This window comes from Carassius gibelio, chromosome B15, assembly GCF_023724105.1.
Source record: "Carassius gibelio isolate Cgi1373 ecotype wild population from Czech Republic chromosome B15, carGib1.2-hapl.c, whole genome shotgun sequence".
Taxonomy (NCBI): domain Eukaryota; kingdom Metazoa; phylum Chordata; class Actinopteri; order Cypriniformes; family Cyprinidae; genus Carassius; species Carassius gibelio.
In genome coordinates, this window is record NC_068410.1 from 18,899,531 (window position 1) to 18,916,487 (window position 16,957).

A 16,957-nucleotide genomic window follows, 5' to 3' on the forward strand; every position below is an offset into this window, starting at 1 on the left:
ATATATATATATATATATACAGTCATTTCTGTTGGTATATTCTTACTAACATGGTTGTTTCTTTAACTGTTAAATATCAAAGCATTTTAAAACGTCATCTTCTTCTTTAAAACCTTCTGTAATTGGAAATGTTTTGCTTCAGTGGAGTTCCACGAAACATCCTGAGGTCTGTTTAAACTGAGCAAACACAGATGTATGCAGATCTGTGAGTATTCACTAATCCTGAACGATCATTTCTCCAGATCGAAACCTGCTTCCTGTGCAAAGATCACAGATAAACTCTCCAGCTGAGCTAGACAAGCCTCACACGGGAGAGAGGGGTATGATGGTCAGTTACTTAGATAATACAAACATAAAAATAAGGGTCTAGCATGAAGTATATTTACAGATGTCTCATATCAACTCAAATTATTAGAAAGCAATATAGCATATTTTGACATTCAGCAGATGTCCATGCTAGGCAGTGAAATTTAATCCATCAGTTAATTGTGTTTGGAATTTTTTTTTTTTTTTTTCTCAGCACGGAAGTTCATGGAAAACCCCTTACATCAATTTCCTCGAATGTAAAGACTTTTTTCTCTCAAGTAATGCTCTCGGATTTTTCAAAGAAATCTACTGATTTCCTAACCGTCCTTAAGCCAGTGTAATGGAATCCACTGTAATCGCTTGCAACGTTCCCTAATAAATTCACAAGCTGACATCTTCAAATTGTCTGGATTGTATTTCTCTTCCACAGAACTGTCATTTTCACATGTCTGTTTTTCCTTAAAGATTTTGTTGTTTGTTCCTTTTTTCAGTGTCTAAACACTATCAGTTCTGAATAATAATTAACAATGCAACAAGATTTAAAACCATATTGAACAACCACTGGTGAACTTCCCTCAAGGTAGGTCATCTTACAGTGGCTTTTCTTACCCCAGTGTCGTCTACATCACATGTACAGTATCATGCTGTACATCACAGTCTTGGTCATTGCTTCTACAGATGTAAAGAACTGCATGGTTAGACAACAGAAAGAATAGAAGAGCTGGAGATGAGCCAGGGCTCAGGAAGCTTGAAATATTGTTCTGCAAGCTGACAAAGAGCATTAATCACTGCTCCAGGCCTGAGCTTAATTATGCTTGAATAACTAAGTCATTAAAGGCAGAGACAGGGCCTGTCAGCAGCGCTCAGGAGCTGAAATGCTCTGCTAGCATCACCTTCATCTTACTCATTTATTTGTATTAATTATACAATGTTTACATTTATTTTTTTCAAGTTTGTAGGTGTCCAGGTACAGAAACCGAATAATTAAATGTAAAATAGCACTGCATAGTCTTTAATGTAAAATAAAATACACAGTCAAACCAAAATGTTTTCAGACACCTTCAACATTTCTCACATTATCACAGTTTATTTGCTACAGTTTGGAAAATGGTAATAAAACATGAAAAGAACTCCGAGTTAAACTGTGTCAGAACAAATTAATCTTGATAATGTCGGATAACTTTGATAGAAAGATATGTATTGAATAACAAACAACCAAAACTTCAGACCGACTTCAACTGTTAGTATGACAATATTTACACAGCTATCAATACTTTGTTGACCACTTATCTTAAAACTATCTTAGAAATTAGAAAAAAAAAGAAGTATTTCACAACTATCGCACCTAAATGTAGGGCACTGAGACTCTCTGTGAAGTCCTCCATTTAAACACCATATGAACTGAATGAAGCTGTTGACCTGCATGGTTGGTGGCCATCACTTAGAATATAGAGAGAGCACTTATTGTTCACACTTAAAGGGGTCATTTTATGCGATTTCAAGTTTTCCGTTCTCTTTGGAGTGTTACAAGCTGTTTGTGAATCGTTAAGATCCCTAAAGTTCAAAAAGAGATGTTCTTTATAAAAGTTGAGACTCATCCACACCCTCCTAATTTAACCCCCCCCCCACCCACCCACCCACATGTCTACATCATTGTGTGGGAAGATTTGCATAACACCACTCAAATGTTCACGCAAGAAACAAGGAGGGACTTTGATTCTCGCCGTCGTATTGTTGCCCCCGCCATCATGTTGTTTTTTGAAGGACTGTTTCCTGAATGCCGGACTCAGAACCTGTTAAGTATGTTTTTTTTTTTTGTTTTTTTTTAGATTTAAAGAATTTGCCACTGATGATTCAAACGTGAGTTTTGAGCAGTGTAGAGTATCGCTTGTTGTTTGTCATTTCTCCGGTCACAAATGAAGACAAATGGTTTTATGTTTAAAGAAAGAACAGATAGATAAATAAATAAATACATAAATAAATAAATAAATTTGAACTTTCGCTAATGATTATTTTGTTTATGGAGCAATCTGCCAATTATTCTGATGATTAATGGCGTAATCGGATAATTATTTTTCATTATAACAAATGACTGTAGAGGGCGCCAACGGCCTGACCATTGTTTTTACACATTAGCTTGATGTAATGCTTGTTTAATATTGACATAACAACATTTAATTAAAATGTACACTTAATGTTTATAATTTGTACATTTTATTTTGACAGAAATGCTACAGCCACGTAATTTCTTGAATAGCTGTGGACATCAAAACGTGTACACTCCACACATTTCCGAATTTCTCGGCAGCGGAAGTCGTGATAAGCCCTATTCGGACAGGATTAATATTATCACCTGGTGACCTCTAGTCATGTGGAGGTTGTCTGTGATCTTAATCCCGTGCGAATCGAGCATGCCTGTAATTCGTAAAGTAAAAATTCCCCCGCAAATGTCTTACCATATTTCATCTAACGCTGACGAACACTGTGATAATATTAGTCCCGTGCATATCGGCATCTCTGTGATTTTGCAGGGTCGTACAGTATATGGTTTTTGTTTTATGTGCACCTTTTTATCCATCTTTAGAGAAGAATGGAGTCTTGTGAGTGTTTTGATAGTATTTTGAGTGTTGATAGTATGTTGAGTGAATCGCTACAGGGGCAGATCTAAGATTGCATCCACAGGTGGGCTAAACCTTCAGACAGATTTGGAGATAGATTACCTACATTTTATGGAGTAAATATAGACAAATATCCATTAAAGATACATAAGTTACTTATTTAAGAGCAACAAGTGATTCTCTCTTTTATTGTTTGATTAACGTTATTAACATAGCCTAAGATATGCATGTGTCTGTTCACATCAACTATTTGTGTTCGTTTAAGAATTTTTTTATGTCGATACTCGTCGAGATAAATTTGGCAATTTGCTCAAAACTTGAATAAGAACTCAATTTAGTATTTGCTTGCTGTCTCAGAGATGACTTCCTTGTGTGCACGACAGAACCACATTGAGATCTCTTTCGTGCCATCTTATGTTTGACTAACTTAAAATGTTTTAAACTGACGAGCCTTAAAACACATGAGGATGATAAACTTGAGGATGATAAAAGAGGAAGCAGCACTGTCCTAATGGTTCAGATAGTTTTAGGCGGGCAGAGGGGGGATTTCTAATTCACACAAGGTCCCCAGATAATACTTATCCAATGCGGTTAGGGCTTTAGGGTTAACTTGAAGAGCAGTGAATGGGAGAGATATATATATTGTTTACATTGGCTCAGATAGCCAAAGAAAAATTCCACAATAGTGTATTCATGACTTTCAATACAGGGGAAAAAGAAAACATATTGAGAGAGACTGACATATATGTTGTTGTTCATTATGTAAAAGTCAGTCCTGGTTTTCAACTTTATTTTAGCCCAGTGTTCGATGTTTTCTTATTATATCTACTAATGTCTCTTTACCAAAAGGACAACTTGGTATCTGTAAAAATCAGGTACAGTTGAGTACATTCATTCATTCATTCAAACATTTGTGTTCAACAGAAAAAAGAAACTCATACAGGTTTGGAACGAGTACATGATGGCAGAATTTGTGGGTGAACTATCTATTTAATACCTCCAAGCACTTGGAATATCAAGAATACAATACTTAGTCCATGAGCACCAAATTTGAAAGAGAACAAAATAGTTTTTTTTTTTTTTTTTTACAATTTTGCAATGGAAATAAGCTGAAACCATTAAATCTAACCTTAAAAAGTGTTGAAGTTTTGATGTGACCACATCTCGATGAGCTTGCAGAATAAAGTGTAAATAGAGGTCTGCTTATGTAATGGTGTGAGGATCAGTACCTTTAGGTTCCCACACACAGAGAAGTGTTCAAGCCTGAAGCGTATACATGAGTGCACTGGGTCTTGTTGCAGTTGGTCAGCATTTTAACACCCCTGCTTAGAACTTAAGGATATACTGGTTTAACTTCTCGTGAAAATAAATCCACTTGTTTGGCTTTGTTAAACTGGAGGGGGGCACCTGTAGAATGTGAATGGAGATACAATCTAAACACGCCGGTCTGGATGGAAACTTGTGTTGTGGATGTAAACAATATCAATCAATCCAGATAGATAGATAAAATCTGCATTGTACGATCTTCCCACTAGATGTCAGTAAGCATTCTAATTCATTCTAATACACTGCATGTCGTTATCACTCACTTTCACATACACACCCAGTCCAGAGAAAGAAAGAAAATAAAATAAATAAATAAGTAAAAATAAATATCATCCCGTTTTGACCTAATCGGCAAGAGAAAGATTCCGTTATGTGACAGGAATACTTAAATAAATTAGATTTGCAAATATATAAAATATCATACACTAGGTCATCTGTGGTCAGAGAAGTCCATACAAGCATTCATGCCTTTCAAATTAATTAATCGAGGTATAACCATCACATTTTCTGATGATACATTAAAACATTTTTAAGGTTAAATCTGGTGTGTGTGTGTGTGTGTGTGTATCAGCTTAAATATTATTTTAATTGCATGTACACAAATTCCAACTTTTCTCCTCCTTTTCTCCAGTTCCTGCTACACTGTTTCTGCCATCCATAATGGCGAGAGATTCTTGTAAGATAAACGCATGAAAAAATAAGGAAGATCAGGAGATGAGAGATTTGCAGAGCGAAACAACCAACCCCCCATTTCTCTCTTTCTCTCTCTTTCCCTCTCTCTCTCACTCTCTCATTACCCTCCCTTGCTCATTTGAATAAATTAACACCCCCCTGACGTCTCGCTTCACCACCTTCCTCTTCCCCCCAATCTCTCCCCCTCAACAGGCTGCAGGGAGAGGGAGAAATCCAGAAATATCCTCCTGTTTCCACACACGTTCATTCACTTACAGACACCATCACACCCACCCTCTAATACACCAAATTCATCCCGAAAGCTTGGGTTCAACAGTCTCGTCGCTGCTAACGCAAAACAAACCCTTCCTCAGCACGCAAAAATAAATAAATAAATAAAAGAAACACAAATTACGAAATAAAAACATTTGGTCTTGTAAAAAAACAGACTGGCGCGCAGCCGCAGATGCACGGGTCCCTCCCTCAGCTGACTGACTTGGTGCAGCTCACTGACTCATTTGACTAATGCTGGCGAGTGCAACATGGCGTACGGTTCTGTATCAGGCTGGCTAATTAGTGCCAGTGCAGCTCCAGCAAAACTGGGCAAGCCGTGCACCACTGCGCCGCCATGCTAAACCAAAGCAGCTCACCATCTGGGCCTCCTCGGCCGCCATTTTGGATCTACATGGCACTAGTTTGCATAGAGTACTCTAATAGGTGGCCCGTACTGCAGCAGGAACTGAAACGGGGCTCGTTAGCCACCATTACAGAAGACTAGCATTTAGTGCCCTCCCGTTACCTGCGTGTGGCTGAGGTGGAAAGGCGCCAACCCTTGCCCCCTCCTTTCCACTCCACTACCACCCTCTACCCTCAGTGACCTTGTAGGCATTTGGTTAGGGAGGGGGCTCTCTGCATTAATACCAGATACATTAGCGTTAATATGATTCTACCATGTAGCCGTGGCCTGAGGGGGGACTCTGATTGTCTGCGTATTAGCATTACCGTTCTCATTAGCCCACCCGCTTCTGCCCTCTCCGCTCTCTCTCTCCTTCCTTTTCCTCATTGGCGTACTCTCTCTCTCGTTCTCTGCTTTTCTCCAGGCAACAGATGAGAGAGAAAGTGATGCAGATGATTTGTATTAGCAATGATTTCAGCAGTAGCTGCCTGCCTGCAAGTCAGTGGTCACTTCCTCTCTGATGCACATTGTGTAGATACATACACAGTATCTAGATTTCTTTCAGCCAGTGTGGCTTGTACTTTCTTTCTGAGCGTGTGTGTGTGTGCGTGTGTTTCTCCATAAGTGTGTGGGCGGGTAAGGGTAGCATTCCATCTTCTATATTTCCACTTGTTACATAAGAGTTGAGAGAAGTGGTAGAGAGAGGCCTCGGTAGGAAACAAAGAGTCTGGCTGATCTGCTCAACTGCTATCTTCCCTGCTATTCCATACAAACCACTGCAGAAAGAAGTGGATCTTGACTGGCAAACTTTAGTATACATTTCTGAATTTCAGAGGTATCCAGGAGCTTACTAGATGGATCATTCCAATGTGTGTGAGTTGTACAAGTGAACATCTCTTTATAATAACAGAACTCATGATCATATTGACTCTACCCTGGCTTGGACCCAGCTCCCTATTCGATCTTGACTTGAGCTCGAATGAGCTAGTCTGGACTACAACACTGGACAAGTGACCCCTAATGGAAAGGCAGGGACCCTGGAGAGCCACTGTCTTGTAAAGTTTACTCCAACTTACCTAAAAAAAACCATGTCTGGAAGTTTCCAAAAATACCTAGTAAGACATTGATTATTTGGTTCAAGAGTTTAAATTGTGTTGGAGATAAACTCTCCAAGACAGTGGCACCTCTGGACACCTCTGCCCTAAGGTGTTTGGTCAGAAGTTGTACCCTTTAACACAAAGTGTCAAATGCATTTCAGAACTTTGTGCCACTGTGCTTTACACTTTTGCTCATTAATTTCAAACTAGATTTGTTTGTCTTAAAGGGTTAGTTCACCCAAATATTAAAATGATATCATTAATTACCCTCATGTCGTTCCATACCCCTGAGTTTAAGATATTTTAGATTTAGTCTGAGAGCTCTCTGTCCCTCTATTGAAAATGTGTGTACGGTCTACTGTCCATGTCCAGAAAGGTAAGAAAAACATCATCAAAGTAGTCCATGTGACATCAAAGGGTCAGTTGGAATATTTTGAAGCATCGAAAATAAATTTTGGTCCAAAAATAGCAAAAACTATGACTTTACTCAGCATTGTCTTTTTTCCGGGTCTGTTGTGAGCGCGTTCACTGCAGTTTAGTGATATCCGGTTCGCGAACGAATCACTCGATGTAACCAGATCTTTTTGAACTAGTTCACCAAATCGAACTGAATCATTTTAAACGGTCCGTGTTTCCAATAAGCATTAATCCACAAATTACTAAAGCTGTTAACATTTTTTAATGTGGCTGACATTCCCAATATTCCCAATATAATAACAAACCAGTATCCCGGAGTAATTAATGTACTCAAACAGTACACTGACTGAACTGCTGTGAAGAGAGAACTGAAGATGAACACCGAGCCGAGCCAGATAACAAACTAAAGATTGACTCATTTATTAAAATTCTAACTGACCCTCTGATGTCACATGGACTACTTTCAAGATGTTTTTATTACCTTTCTGGACATGGACAGTATACCGTGCACACAGTTTCAATGGAGGGACAGAAAGCTCTTGGTCAAAATAAAATATCTTAAATATCTTAAACTGTGTTCCGAAGATAAACGAAGGTCTCATGGGTTTGGAATGAGTCATTAATGACATAATTGTAATATTTGGGTGAACTAACCCTTTAAGCTTAACCCAACCCAAAACTTGGGTAGTTATCAGGTGAGAACAACAAGGAATATTGTGACAACATCACTCTCAGAAAAAAAATTGTACCTTAAGCTTGTTGGGGCATTACCCTCAAAGGTACACATTAGTGCCTCATTTAACCTTAAAAGGCACACCTTATAATTTCAAAGTATACTCAAGGTATTAATGTGAACTCTTTGAAGGAGTAATTCAATTTCAGCATTTCTTTTTTTTTTTTTTTTTTTTTTTTTTTGCATGCATGCATGCATGCAAAGTTACTTTATGGTAAAGCATTGTCTTTAGGTGATAGAATTGACTAGCCCATAAAAAATAAAAACTGCCAAACGTGTTAAACTTAACTTAGAATAACTCATATTTTTAGTTGAAAACGTAATGAAATTAACCAAAATATGCAACTATGTAAATGTTCCGATTTTGTAGAAAGAATTTATGTGGGCACAAACATAAGTTTCCCAGAGTTGTAGCAGAGTAGCAGAGTCTTAATCTACATGTGATGTACCCTTGCCACTTAATTCCAGGACGAAATGTTCTGCTATGACAACATATTTTCACTAATGATTATTCCATTTATATGATCTGAAAAAAAAAAAAAAAACGGATGAAATGACATTAGATAACCTGTTCTGTTATGGGCTGACCAGGGGCTGGGTAAGTATGCATCGCTGTCATTATGTGTAGAATCACATGTCAGTGTGATGGATTTCTGTATCGGTTGATTCTCTGACAGGGCTGCACATAGCCTGTAATCAATAGCAGTACAGCACGTTACAGTTCAATAATTACCCGAAGTGGATGTGGGAGTGTGAAGCCAGAGAGCACTGGAGCGGAACCATCAAGCCAAACACTGTAACCATTGGTAGCATACGATCACTCTACACATTGTTTTCATTTCTTAAGTTGCCCTGGGGATAGTGTGCCATACTGTAATTTTACACCCAGACATGTACTCTGGCATTGTTACGTATCCTTGTCAAAACAATCCATAGAAATCCATCAGACTGCTTTCTTCCTTTTAAGATGAAGGGTTTGCCAATTTCCACATATAAAGACTGTCAAATGCAATACCGTTTTGATTTATCTGAATTATAAAGGTTTAACAATGCTGTCCAATTACGATTTCAGATTTAAAATCTGTTCATGTAAATATTTCTTTTTGCAAACTTGGGTGGTGTAGAAAGACACTATAGTCACCAGACCGAGGAAGCCGGGGTGGTCTGTGAGCGTTTTTCTCCACTCGAGACAATACATACACGATACGCCCCTCAGATGTCATTCCTCTCATTTTGAGCACTGAACAATGCCGGCGATTCAGACATTCCTCCGTGCACGCGTTCTCCCTCATTCGCATACATTAACGCATAGAGAGACCGTGACAGGGTCTCGTGCAGAGTCTCTAAGGACGCACGCGTGTCACTCACTAAGCAGTGACATAAAAGAACGAACGCAGAGGCTTTTATGCACACAACATTCGCACGAACTTTAAAACATATTGCAGATGATCCGCGGGTCTTAAATGGTTTAAGGTGGTCTCCCAGTCTGGACTTTTTCGCCCGGGTCTGTTGAAAAGCGCCTAAAACCAGCCAAAAGATCATACTGGGAGAACGGACAATATTTAAACAGTTTTTGACGGCAGCGTTGCATCAATGCACGATTTCTGGCGGTAAAAGGTAAGCCGTTGTCATTGCGAAAAGTGATCCGCCGTGCGTAAAAAAGCAGCCATTAAGTTCCCAGGTGCGCTGTGGTAACACTGAGTGCCTCAGAATGCCCCTGCTGTCTCCAGCCACGTGGACCCCTCACAACAACAACAACATGTTAAGTCCTGTCCTCCCTGATGCACTCAACCCACCCCCACCAACAAAACTCCGCGCGCCGTCCTCGCCGCGTCTCTCTCTGGCCCCGCACCAGCACCTCTCCATCTCGCCTTACCATTAGACTACCGAAGGAGGGGCCGCTCGGATGACGGTCCCGCGGAGGGGAGGGTACGAGAGGCGGGACCAGAGTCTTCCCCGCTTCTCGGCGCTGGCGAGTCCGGGACTAGGGCTGGAGAGATCGCCGGGGAGCATCGTCACCACTCCTGCACGGAGCCTCGCCTGGCCGAATACTGCACAGTGCACACGTCGGGATTGCAAAACATTCCTGAGAAATATACCTGCTATTTATGGCATGTGGCTGGTAACTTTACTCCTGCTGTATTCTTTTCAAGAAGGTATGTAGTCAGTTTGTTTTTTCTGCTTTTTACTTATAACAATGTTGGAATAAACCGTTAAAATGTATTAAATTAAATTAAATGGAAATGTGTGTGCAGAAATATATATATATATATATATATATATATATATATATATATATATATATATATCTCGCTGTTAAGTTTATTGAGTAGATATTCAGCGTTATTTTATTGCGCGCTCGCATATCTGGATTTCATGAAGTTTCTTTCGCTTCAAAACTTATGCAACTTCGTTCAAAAATGTTTTTAGTTGCTTAAAATATGAAAAGATGATTTTTCTAGTCAGCGATTAACCACGAAAAGGAGATTATGAGGCTGTAGGATCTGCATGTTCCCGTGCGCAAAGATGGGGGAGATATCATGATTTGTATGCAAGATATGAATATGCTGTTGAGTTATGAATATGTAGAACGGGATCAGATTTTGCGTCGGTCGTGTGCATTTACCTTACACTTTTGGCCTTCTGTACTTTGCTGGGTGGGAAAAGTAGAGTTGGTCAGTGAGGTGTGAATTTGTTCGCGCTTGGTGTTCTTTTTTACTGGGCTCGATAAAGAATGTACATTTCCTAGGATTTGAATATGTCTGTTCGCTGTTTAAAGTAACATGCTGCTGTATGCCTTTAGGGAAAATGATAATAGGTATTTTGTAATAAAAATGCATGTTTTTTTGTGGTAGAGGATGGATATATCTGCATAGATCTTGTGACAAAATAGAATGGCATATGCAGCTTCATTTCCAATTAGCACTGGTGCAATTAGTGGTCCTCCATTTTCTATGCCAACAAATTCCCGGTTTGGCTGTGCTGATGGTGGGTTTGATAAGGCACATTTGAATTTGTATAAATGCAAAACGAAGATGTGGGTTATTGTAATCATAAGTAAGGTTATTTATTTGCTCATTCTGTTAGTTTTACGCATCATTTTTTTGTCATGGTGTCTCTTCAAAAAATTTGTTTTTGACACCTCACAGCATATATACCCCTCCTTCTCTCACCCTCCAGCCTTGGAGATGTGATTTCAGTTTTCGCTCATATTTTGTTTTCCTAAAATTATCTTACATAATAATTCTGGATGAAACCACTTTTCAAACGTGTGCGCCTATTTCCTTTATCTGATTTTTATTTTTATTTTTATCAAGTATGGATATCATATTTATTTACCCACAGTTCAAATGTAAACGCTTTTCCTGGTTTTACAGTGCTTGAGTATAGATGCTTTAGAATTGACAAGGTGTGTGTATGTATATATATATATATATATATATATATATATATATATATATATATATATATATATATATATATATATATATATATATATATATATAATTATTCTCTCTCTCCTAGTGTGTGAGAGAGAGATGGTTTGTGAAAGAGAACTGTGGTGTATATTAGTAATGTGTTTGTGTATGTTTGTGTGTGTTCTTGTATGGGGGAGGAAGGGCGCAGTAGGGCGTAAAGTGCGTAAAAAACGGGATACGGAGCTCGGAAACAAACTTATCTTTTGAATTTTTTTGCAATGTTTTATTCTTTATTTTCTAATGCTCATAGTTCATGATGTGTTTTCTTTAATTTTCACATTATATTTCTTATCTTGTATCTCGAGACCTGATGACACGGTCGATAGGAGATGTAAAACGCACATCAATTATCATACATGCATATGCATTAGGACTGCGTATTTTTTCCAAGAGGGCCGCGCCTCCATCTTTTCCACTTTCAAGGAATGTAGAAACATTTCCCATTAAAAAATTAAAAAAATAAATATTACATTTCCCCCTCACATTTCCCGAAATAATTGTATGTTGTGATAAAAACACATTTTAGTCGTTGTTGGTTAGGAATTATCAGTCATTTTAATTGAATTATTATGCATCATCGTGACCCGGGTAAGTTTGAGCATATTACCCCCCGTCTCCACACCTGAACCCCGGTCTGGGAAACCGAATCCAGGGTAAACTGCAGTCTCGAGGGTCAGCTTGTCTTTTTATGGAAATGCAAGTAAATGAAATGGAAAAAGGCACCGATGAATGCTGCAGTATTGTTTGTGGAAATTTCCATTGTTATTTGCATGGGAGTTATAATTGTATTATTATTATTATTATTATTATTATTATTATTAACAATAAAACAATAATAGCAAATAGCTATTTTTATTAAATAGATTAATAATGACATAGTTTATTAGTTTTTTTTTAATAATATTGGCTTTATATGAAATATGGAATATATATATATATATAGTTTAATTAATTGATGTTATTAACCAGATGGTCTGTACCTTCAGAGTGATAGATCTCAAATCTGTTTAGAATATCAAACAAAACATTTGAACAAATATTTGTTTATCTTTATCAATTGTATTTATGCCAGATTTGCTTCATAGGATAATGAATAATGAATAAAAGGGCTGTGGGCAGTGTGTGTGTGTCTGTGTCTGTCCAGTATTTATTTTAAGGATCAACAGTCGTCAGGTCGTCAAATTTGTGTGGTGGCTGCGATATTATCCGGTCTGATCCGATTTTCTGAACATTTGCCTAAATTAAAATGTGATTGAAAGGAGCTTGCCACGTCAGACCTTTTTAGACTGAGATATAATAATAATAATAATAATAATAATAATAATAATAATAATAATAAACAACTTATGTATGTCTAACATCATCAATAACAGAAATACGTGAACATAAAATATAATAATAATAATAATAATAATAATAATAATAATAATAATAATAATAATAATAATAATAAATAATTGCCCACTTTCATGCGTTTTCACCTCCAAACTGCTCGCAATGTCAAACCTGCGCCTCACATCAGGACACCTCTATCCCACCCGGTCTCCCCCTCATAGAAATATGCAAAATCGGTTTCCTTTCTCCCCCCTGTTCTTCCCAGCTGCGCAATTAGTAGGAGATCTGCCGCATCCCCCACTCCAAAAGTAAATCAGGTCATTGGCCATAAGGACTCCATTTATTTCTCTCTCTCTCTCTCTCTCTCTCTCTCTCTCTCTCTCTCTCTCTCTCTCTCTCTCTCTCTCTCTCTCTCTCTCCGTGGATCTGTCTATCTCTCTGTTTCGTTATACTCGTCATAGAGGCCTGCACCTGTTTCCCTCTTCTTCTTTTTTTTTTTTTAATTCTTTATTTTTATGTAATTTGCCGGGAGAAACATTGCGTTCATTATAATACGATATTTCCTGTATAAAAATAAAGAGCAAAGCATTGTGTGACAGCAGCATGAGTCACAGTGATAAACACACGTTACTCTCATAAACTGTAGTAATATGTACTTGAACTTTACGTCTACTTGAGAATGAGATGGTTTCGACTAAACAGGTTTGTCGCATCAGTTGTTGTTTTTTTCTCCCAAGAATTATGACTGTGCTGAATTGATTTTTAAAACCCAAACTGTTCCTATCTAAAACATTTCACGGAACGCATTTAATAGACAAATATAGGGTACTTAAAAAAAATCAAAATAAATAAATAAATAAATAAAGATTTAGAAAAGTTTCACAAAGTATGAGTTTCATTCCAATGCCCGTGGGAAACATCAAAACTTGCTTTGTTGCACAAGAAAGTTTGAAACATTGTAAGTCACGAATCACGATTATATATGGACATATGTATCATAGGGAAATGTGGGGGGAAGACATGATACTTTTTTTTTAATTCGTGTGTTTTTAATAATAGACTTTTTAATAATAGACTAAACTATGTATTAAATATGAGCTTTTAGCTGAATCCTTATTGTGGCATGTTTTACATGCCTTTCTTTTATGGAATTAAACAGCTCTGTGACTGCTTACACCGGACATGCAAACTACCATATAAACTCTAGACAGTCTGAACTCTGTGTAAAATACATCACTCTCAGACCCTTCAAAACGCAGAAGAGAATTGGCGCCACAAATGTAACCGTCGAGAATTACTGGGTTAAGCGGCGAGCTATTTTTTCCCTCCGCCTTAAATCACACCCCGCCGCTCCACCTGCCATTTCAGCTGAAGTGCGGTCAAAATAAAACTCTGCGTGTCACTCTGGCGTTCCGCTTCGACAGGTGACCGCTGTTCTCCTTTCAGAGCTCGTGTGCCGGTGAGTTAAGCGCGCGAGCAAACACTCCTCGCCTCCGGAGCACCTGCTGCACGCGGTGCGTCGGGGCCACTTGACCAACCAATCGGACGCCATGCGCAAGGCAACAGATCTGGAGACTGAGAATACTGTAAGATCCAGTGTCAAGGTGCGAATCTTGATTTGACTTAAAGCATGAATCCTCCAATCAATATCTAATCAATCAGGGATGGAGGTCTCTTCTTTGTGTGTGTTTGTGCGTGTGTATATATATTCCTATTCCTATATATATATATATATATATATATATATATATATATATATATATATATATATATATATATATATATATATATATATATATATATTTTTTTTTTTTTTTTTTTTTTTCAATCAACCTCAAAAGTTATCTACAATTACTCACGAACAGCAGTAGCCTCAGGAGGTAACCATAGCAACAGCACGTCGCTCTAGCGCTTTGCCGCGTTCCTTTGCGAACAAATGTGCACTGGGAAACAACAACTGGCAATATATTTTATCATAGATTTAAATACAACAAATAGAATCACTCACGCACACTCTCTCTCTTCACACACACACACACACACACACGCACTAATAACTCTATGAACAGGAACCACAGAAGTTCAGATTCCTGTCGCTCCTGTTGCAGATAATGATATAGCCTACTTGCATTTTACTTAGAGGTAAAGAGTGGCCAGAAGAGGGGCAGTTTATAAAGTGTTTAAACTACAGTCTATAAACTACCCAAAAATGGCAAAACATAAGATTCTCATTTTATTAACTCTTTTAAAAATGCATTGAGAGGACTGAAACTCTCAACCTCCAAAATCATCCTTTGAAATCTGAGTGACCTCTGCAAATGGAGATTAAAAAAAAAAAAAAAAAAATTCCCTGATGCTGCAGTAACCTGAAAATATGGGGGGGTAGAAAACCCTTACCCATTTCAAAATCCAACCCCTAATGCATTTTCAACTGCATTTATCAACCTCACGCTCTTACGTGATCATATGTGACCCTGGACCACAAATCAACTCGCTGAAGTATATTTTTTAGCAATATCCAAAAGATTTTTCTTTCATGCCAAAAATCATTAGTATATTAAGTGAAGATCATGGTCCATAAAGATAATTTGTAAATGTCCTACCATAAATATGTCAAAACCTAATTTTTGATTAGTAATATGCATTGCTAGAACTTCATTAGGAAAAAATCAAAGGTGATTTTCTCATTATTTATATATTTTTTTTTTATTTTGTTTTGCACCCTTCCAGAAATTCAAATAGTTGTATCAAATACTGTCCGAACAAACCATACATTAAAGGAAAGCTTGTTTATTCAGCTTTAAGATGATGTATACATCTCAATTTCCAGAAATTGACCCTTATGACATATATCTGATTCATTAGATGTATGCAAAATGCTAATTTTATAACCAAACGTATAGATTTATACTTCTTCTACTCTACCACTTTTCTCTCGCTCTCTTCTCAAAGAGATTGCCATACAAATGTAGGAGGTTACATGTGACTGGTTTCCAATCCACTCGAGCTCACTCACGCAAAGCACTGAACATTCACAGGGACAACAGTGGCAGGCAAGATTTACTCTAATACAGCAGAACAAATGTAATCTAAACACTAGGGTACATGTGTCCTCCTCAGCCTAGCTATGAAGAAATGTCCAACATGCACACACCTCATTCTTGCTATCATAAACCCATAAGTGCACAGCTGACTTTAGATCCAGCTGGAAGTTACTCAACACCTGTAGTATTGATTTTTCCTTGACTGCACCGTGCATAAATGATTATCAGTTTGATAAGTGGCTTGTCTGATGAAAGGTATAAAAAACAAAGGAGGAAGAAAGTCAGCCCCTCTCTCTCTTAATCTCATGAGTCATTTTAAAAGGTTAAAGAAAACATTATGACACTGGAAGCTGTTAAAAATATATATATATATGCGGCGTTGTAGCACGATACAGACATGCTTGACAGCGGAAATGGCCCTTGAACAATCTGCGAATAAATTAATTGGAAGGCTCGGAGGCAAATGGATGGTTGAATTGCGTTGTTGTCGAACAGTTGCGCTCTCCAAAAATATGCGCCTGTATTCAGACATGCTTATGTAGGTGAGACACAGTGATCGAAAGAGAGATTGTATCTAGATTTCTTTGAGGACAGGGTGTGAAGATCTATGCGTGTGTATGCGAGAGAGAGTGTGTGTCTAAGCAAATGCAGATGAGCGACTGTGAGAGCTGCATTATGCATAGCGGCTCACCATTGGCAATAGGCTGTCTGCAATACATATTCAAATGCTATTTCCATAGTGACCGAACAAAAAAATATATGTATGTATGTATGTATATGTTGTGCAAATGTGCAAGAAGAAGGATCGCATAAAGAGGAAGATGGGAAAGAGGAAAATAGAAGGCGATTAGCAGGGAGAGATAGCGAGAAGGATGGTAAAACAAGAAATGATGAGCAAAGTCATTTTTGAGCAGGATTTTTTTTTTTTTTTTTTTTTTGGTTCGAGGAAGTGGGTGGAGAATAACGCGTCCATCTTGAGAGTTAGACAGATAGATAGGGAAAACTGGCATCATTAATGGAGCATTTCAGCATTCCCAGCCCTTTCCCTCGTTTGGCATATGGCAACGAGAATGGCAAGGAGCTGCAGGGCTTCGTTAGCCCTCACACGGAAGTCATCTCAGAACAAAGAGAGAAGAAATTGGGTTATTCCATTGCCCTTTCTGTTTTACCTCCTTAAGACCCCACTAAATTACTGAACATCTACCCTAAATGTCTCAACGATTTTCCATGGACATATGAAGTCCTTGGACATAG

The 16,957-nt window shown here is 38.0% G+C and overlaps 1 protein-coding gene across 7 annotated transcripts in view; it reads left to right on the forward strand.

The window, feature by feature from the left end:
- Positions 1-9,710: 9,710 nt before the first annotated feature.
- LOC127972510 (cell adhesion molecule DSCAML1) overlaps positions 9,711-16,957 on the forward strand; it is a 135,838-nt gene continuing 128,591 nt past the window's right edge. For 6 of the 7 annotated variants that reach the window (XM_052576053.1, XM_052576054.1, XM_052576056.1 and 3 more), the window contains exon 1: positions 9,712-10,001. In XM_052576053.1, coding sequence (XP_052432013.1) covers positions 9,752-10,001 — 250 coding nt within the window. In that variant the 5' untranslated portion in view covers positions 9,712-9,751. Of the gene's footprint in view, positions 10,002-16,957 lie in introns of all 7 variants that reach the window. The other variant, XM_052576055.1, reaches the window with a different exon arrangement.